At 41.9% G+C, this 6,865-nt stretch overlaps 1 protein-coding gene across 1 annotated transcript; it reads left to right on the top strand.

The window, feature by feature from the left end:
• The first annotated feature begins 3,467 nt into the window (after positions 1-3,467).
• On the top strand, positions 3,468-4,796 carry LOC141251747 (uncharacterized). The gene has a single exon (XM_073670416.1). The coding sequence runs from the start codon at positions 3,468-3,470 to the stop codon at positions 4,794-4,796; it is 1,329 nt and encodes a 442-aa protein (XP_073526517.1).
• Positions 4,797-6,865: the final 2,069 nt, after the last annotated feature.

Here is a 6,865-nt window from a genome sequence, read left to right as displayed (position 1 = left end):
TTCTGGTGAACCTACTTCTATCAACTTCCAATGGTTCAATAACGCTAATGATAGCTTCAAAGTCAAGGATTTGGATAAAGGTATTGGTTAAGAGCCTGGTCCAAATGGCTCTCTAGTTGGGTTTGGTCGACTGTACAAGAAAAATTGGCTTATGGATTCAAGACTCATTAAAGAGACAATGTTTGGTAAGAATGTCCCTCAGGTGTTGAAGACTGATCACCTCTCAGAATCCAAGTGACGCCTTCACCACTTCATCGTCAGGAATATTACTCCCATGAACTCCTATCTAGACCACGTCACCATCTCCGATTGTTGCATCATGGCAGAATGCTTGAGTGGTGAGCTAATAAACACGACGCAAATAATGTTTTCTCACATGGTGGTTAGCTGAGTGCATCATGGTTCCCTCTCCCATTTCCAAACATAATAGCTCGCATGTTGAAAGCTGAAGGTCTCTACAATCCTATCAAAGAGACCAACTTCAGCGACGTGCTCACTATCGAGAAGTTAACCGAGCTCGTGTCCAAACATGCTCCAACTCGATTATCTATATGATAGCATGCAGTTTAGTCTAGTTTAGGTCATGTTTATTTCGTCTTAGTAGAGTCTTTTTTTGTCTTTCTAGTCTTGTTTTATCTTATCTTCTTAGTCTCCCTCGTAGAGTCGGTATCTACTCTTTTGTTTGATGATTACAGGTGATTTGGAGGCATTCTATTGGAGATCATGAGCGTGCGCGGAAAGGTGATCGAACAAGGAGATTAGCAAGAAGGAACCAAGCAAAGAAGGGGGCCAAAGAAAGGACGAGACAAGCCATCACGAAGTGAAGATGAGGAGCGGAAATCAGAGGGATACTCGGCCTGTTACTCGGTCGAGTACCCGCCCACGTAGCCAGCCACCACAGGGAGCATCAGAGGGATACTCGGCCTGTGACTCGGTCGAGTATCCGCCCGAGTAACCCCACCAGAGCCCCAGAGACCTACTCGGCTCGTTACGCGGCCGAGTATCGGCCCGAGTAGCCGGTCCCCCTTCCGAAAATGGTTGATTTGCCTTGAACTCTTTGACTTCTAGTGGGTTACTCTTTGAACTCTTTGCCTTATAGGGGGTACTTTTGGGGAGGACCTTTATAGTAGAATAAAAGGGGGTTTTGAGAGCTTGTTTTAGATCCATCCATCCATCCTCCCTCTCTATCTCTCTATTGTTAATTTCAAGACCAAGTTTTTGCTATTTTGTGAAGATTGTTGAAGGCTTTTCAAGAATTGGTGTTCTAAGTTCTAGATCGAATAAAGTATATCTCTTATTCTCTTCTAGATTTATGAATCTCTTTATTCTTATGGAGTTTTCGATTGATTCTCTCATTATGCATAGCTAGATCATTAGTTCCAGGATTGGGGTGATCCCATCAATGAATTGATAGATTATCTTTTTGTGTTTGTCTTTGAAAGCATGGAATCTTGTTTGATTTAATTCTAGGGTTCTTATTGAGGTTGAGATTATCAATTAGAATTTTTATTAGGCTGAGTCTGAAAGGAGATACCTATAGATTTCAATTAGACACGGAATGAGTCTGAAAGGAGATTGTTTGTGTTGGATTTCCTAGAATTGAACCCGAATAAACTTGTTTGTTCTTGTGGAGATATAAGTTATCATAGAAACCTAGGTTAGGTTGGACTTAATTGAGCACGAAAGTGGATGTTAACCCGGTCTAGTTCTAGTTTCTAAGCGCCTATTAGTCTTTGCTTGATTAACTTTGCACGAAAGTGATTGTTGGTTGGAGTTTAGATATGTCTACTATTGTCTGAAAGGAATTGGTAGATACATTATATTGCTTACCATCAAACGAGTCCATGCTAATCTTTGATAAACGCATCTTGTAATCTATCAAGGAGTTGTTGTGGTGATCCTTGATCCTAGATATTTCCCATCCATATATTTCTCCGAAGTTGTGTTTTCCTAGTTTTCGTAGCATAATTACCAAATCCCCTTATTATGACTTACCTTACTAGTTTGGTTGCAAAAGATACTACTTTTTCCTCGTGGGAACGACACTTGGAAAGCTATAATTGATCCCATACGCTTGTGGGTAGGTTTAGCCCTATCAAGTTTTTGGCGCCGTTGCCGGGGACATTTGCTAGTATTAGTTGTATCCTACAACTGGTTCGACTAAGTCTCTTGTGTTATTTGATCCTTTTCTCTTGTCTTTGATCTCAGGTTTGTTATCCTCTCATGCGAAGAGCCTTAAGCACTAATAATCTCAACCACTTTGATCCCGAACCTGAATGTGCTTTTCACTTGAGAAGAAGACAACAACGTGATCTAATTGAACAAGAGATGGCTCAAGAAGGCAATGGAGATCCGCCGAATAACGCCCTAATTCAACCACGTATGACTTTAGGTGACTATGTGACACCTAATCACCGAGGGCAAGTTTCTGGTGTGGTTCGACCTCCCGTGACCGCTCATAACTTCGAGCTCAAACCTTCCTTGATCAACATGGTACAACAAAATCAGTTTGGGGGTTTGCCGTCCGAGAATCCGCACCTAGATTTGGCCACTTTCACCAAGCTTATGGATACTGTGAAGATCCACGAAGTGAGTCAAGATGCACTCTTCTTGCGCACATTCTCGTTCTCTCTACGAGATAGAGCAAAGGCTTGGTATAATGATATACCTCTTGGCTCCGTTACCACTTGGGATGAGTTAGCCAGTGCTTTTCTCACCAAATATTTCCCTCCTAAGAAGACAGCTGAGATGAGAAATCAGATTTTAGCCTTCCAGATGAAAGATGCTGAATCTCTATATGAAGGATGGGAAAGGTTCAAGGAATTGTTGATGTTGTGCCCTCATCACGGTCAAGAGAAGTGGACTGTTCTACACGTCTTCTACAATGCAGTTGACAGTTCTACTAGGCTCATTATTGATGCTTCAGCTGGAGGTAGAATAATGTCAATGGATGTTGAGGAAGCATGGAATTTGATCGAAGATACTGCACAACATTCTCATTATTATAATGATGCTCCGTCACATCCTAAGAAAGCGGCCGGGATGTATGAGGTGAATGCTGAAACTCACCAACAAGCTCAGATAGATGCTATGCAGCAAGAGATCAAGAGGTTGACTTTGGCGATTCAAAAATCTAAAGCGAATGGGGCCGGATCATCCTCTCGAGATACGTCTAGCGTGGTTTGTCAGTTTTGTGGAGAGGGTGACCATACTATTTCATCATGCCAATAATTCGGTGCTCAAGGTGAGGCACAAGGGGAGGTGAACTACATGAACAAATTTAATCGGGGTCCGAGAAATGATCCATATTCCAACACCTCTAACCCCGATTGGAGGAATCACTCTAACCTCCCTTGGGGAGGAAATCAAGCTTATCAGAGATACCCCCTGGTTTCCAACCAAGACCCCCTCCACAACAACATCAAGAGCGTTCTCAACCATCCGATGAGTCTACGCTTCAGCTGATTATGAAGGAGCTACAGAACATTAACAAGAAGTTGGAGGGTCTTGATAGCTTGCATGCTCAATATGCCAAGAATGCTCCTAGACCCCATGGTCAACTCCCGGGCCAAACTGAGGCCAATCCAAAAGGGCACATCAATGTTGTGTCCTTGAGGAGTGGAAGGCCACTTGAAGATCCTAAAGTGGTAGATCTTAAAAAGAAAGGTGTTGCTATTGATGATCCCGAGGAAGCTAAGGTTCAAGAGAAAGAGGAGAAGGAAGAGCCTAAGTATGTGCCACCACCAACTTACAAGCCTCCTCTTCCTTTCCCACAAAGGAGAGCCCAAGCTCAGCTAGAACACCAATTTGGCAAATTTGTGGAGGTGTTGAAGAAACTTTGCATCAACATTCCCTTCACCGAAGCTCTCAAGCAAATGCCTACCTATGTGAAGTTCTTAAAGGAGATCCTATCCAACAAGAGGAACCTTGATGAATACCACACCATTGATTTGAACCAAGAATGTAGCGCTATCATCCAAAACAAGTTGCCCCCTAAGCTTGAAGATCCGGGCAGCTTTAGTGTTCCTATGGTGATAGGGAGGAGTACCTACCAGGCTCTATGTGATTTTGGTGCTATTGTGAGCATCATTCCTCTATCCATATGCAAGAAGCTTGATTTAGGAGAGCCTAGACCAGTGAAGATGACCTTACTCATGGCTGATAGATCTACAACACGCCCGGTTGGTATTTTGGAGGACATTCCAATCCAGATCGGCAAGTTCTACATCCCGGTTGATTTCATTGTCCTAGATATTCCCGCTGATTCTCCTATTCCAATAATAGTGGGACGACCCTTCCTAGCTACCGCGGGTGCTCTTATCGATGTGAAGCAGGGTGTTCTCTCCTTCAATATTGGGGAAGAGAAAATGGAATTCAACCTTCCTAAGGTTGTGAAGCAGCCTTCTTTTGAGGATGATGTTTATAGCTTGGATGTGGTTGAAAAAGCAACTCAAGAATCGTTGATGGCCATTTTGATTGATGATCCGTTGGAGTATTGCTTGATTGAGAGTGTGACCGGAGCTGACAATCTAGAGTTGCTTGATGATGTGCTCTTAGAATTTGAATCTGGTAATGAGGTGCATGAGACCGTATTTGAGACCCTATCTGGTGAAGACGTCTCCCCTATGGAGGAGACTCAAGAGGCACCAAAAGTGAAGTTGAAGACTCTTCCATCCAATTTGAGGTTGAAGGAGGATCTGGATCCGAGGGATAGTGGCCATCTTCTCCGTCTACCTAATGAGGGGAGATTTTCTCTCAAGGGTCGACCTCCTCCTAAACCACCTTCACAAAAGTAGTTCCTAGTAAGTATTTCTCTTCCTTTCGCTTTTTAATTATGCATTGGGGACAATGTTAGTTTTAAGCTTGGGGGAGGGGAGGATTGCATGTAGGTTGTTTAGGATTGCATTTTTTTTCTTTTTGATTTTAATTTTTTTTTGCTTTTGTGTCGGTTATCACGTTTCCCCTGCATGTTCCTTTGTGAGTTCTTATAAAGGTGCATTGACTGTGAATCCTTTTAATATGCTTTAGTTGTTAATATTACAATTGCATTATAATGATGGTATGATTGATCGCACTTTTGACATTGACCTGAGCATGTGGACTTTGATTAAGATACATTAGAACCGAAACTCTAGATAATTGTCCTAGTGAGCTTGTTTGCCTTTCTTGGACTACATTTGCAAAGTCCTCTTATTTCTCATGAGTGAACTCTCTTTGTTTGTTATCTCTAGAACTTGCTTCTAAATCTCTTTGAGACTGCATATAGGACTAAAAATGCATCACATTTGATTGAGACATTATATTTTTATGAGCCCATATTATCCTTGACTACCCTTGATGATATCCTTCTCTTGTATCCCTTTGAGCCTTATAGCCTTTCTTTGTTATCTCCACAAAAGTAATCCGAGCTTATATTTATATCCTACCTATCTAGGGGATTGAACTTCTATTTACTTGGTGTGGTTGTGAGACAAGCTTGGGGGAATGGTAGATGATGGGGTGGTTAATGATGTTTGATTATAGAGTGTTATCTTGTTGTTTATATCGTATTTGCTCCCTTCTTTTTCGTTACAAAGAAAGAAAGAAAATACAAAAAAAAAAGATGAAAAAAAGAGAGGAAATAAGTGAAAGAGAAGAAAAGGACCAACAAAATAAACAATTTGATAGATCTTGGGTTGGGTTGTGTATTTGTGCTTATTGTAATATCAATTGAGTTGGTGTTGTTTTCATATGAAGTTCATATCTCCTAGATTTTGCACCACATGGCCAAAAATTTCATCCATGCCTATTAGAGTACCTTGGCCCCATTACAACCCCTTGTATGTCTCATGATTGTGTTTTGCATTCTACCTAGTAGTGGAGATCTAGATTTGGTTGCAAGCTTATGGTAGTTAATATTCAAAGTCGAGTTATAACATTGAGTGAAACACATACCTACGTATATGAGTGAGAGTGACATGTTCTATTAATCCGGTGAGATCTAGAGTTGAGGAACTAATATTTTCTTGTCATTGATTGAGAAGCATGCTAGGAAGGGATTTGTTTTCTGTTTGATCTTTCGTTGTTATCAATCATATGTCACTTGGATATATACCTCTTTTGTATATTACTTGGATTCGTTGACATGTGCTTGCTTGGGACAAGCAAGGTTCAAGCTTGGGGGAATTTGATAGCAAGCATTTTAGTCTAGTTTAGGTCATGTTTATTTCGTCTTAGTACAGTCATTTTGTATCTTTCTAGTCTTTTTTTATCTTATCTTCTTAGTTTCCCTTGTAGAGTCGGTATCTACTCCTTTGTTTGATGATTACAGGTGATTTGGAGGCATTCTATTGGAGATCATGAGCGTGCGCGTAAAGGTGATCGAACAAGGAGATTAGCAAGAAGGAACCAAGCAAAGAAGGGGGCCAAAGGAAGGACGAGACAAGCCATCACGAAGTGAAGATGAGGAGCAGAAATCAGAGGGATACTCGGCATGTTACTCGGCCGAGTACCCGCCCACGTAGCCAGCCACCACAGGGAGCATAAGAGGGATACTCGGCCTGTGACTCGGCCAAGTATCCGCCCGAGTAACCCCACCAGAGCCCTAGAGACCTACTCGGCCCGTTACGCGGCCGAGTATCGGCCCGAGTAGCCGGTCCCTCTTCCGAAAATGGTTGATTTGCCTTGAACTCTTTGACTTCTAGGGGGTTACTCTTTGAACTCTTTGCCTTCTAGGGGGTTACTTTTGGGGAGGACCTTTAGAGTAAAATAAAAGGGGGTTTTGAGAGCTTGTTTTAGATCCATCCATCCATCCTCCCTCTCTATCTCTCTATTGTTAATTTCAAGACCTAGTTTTTGCTATTTTGTGAAGATTGTTGAAGGCTTT

The sequence above is a fragment of the Phyllobates terribilis genome, unplaced genomic scaffold (assembly GCF_046119375.1).
Source record: "Phyllobates terribilis strain yellow unplaced genomic scaffold, ASM4611937v1 Scaffold_7655__1_contigs__length_36234, whole genome shotgun sequence".
Classification (NCBI taxonomy): Eukaryota; Metazoa; Chordata; class Amphibia; order Anura; family Dendrobatidae; genus Phyllobates; species Phyllobates terribilis.
This window is presented reverse-complemented; position numbering and strand designations above follow the sequence as displayed.

Coding starts and splice junctions, on each gene's coding strand:
- LOC141251747 (XM_073670416.1), top strand. CDS start 3,468: ATGAAGGAGCTACAGAACATTAACAAGAAGTTGGAGGGTCTTGATAGC.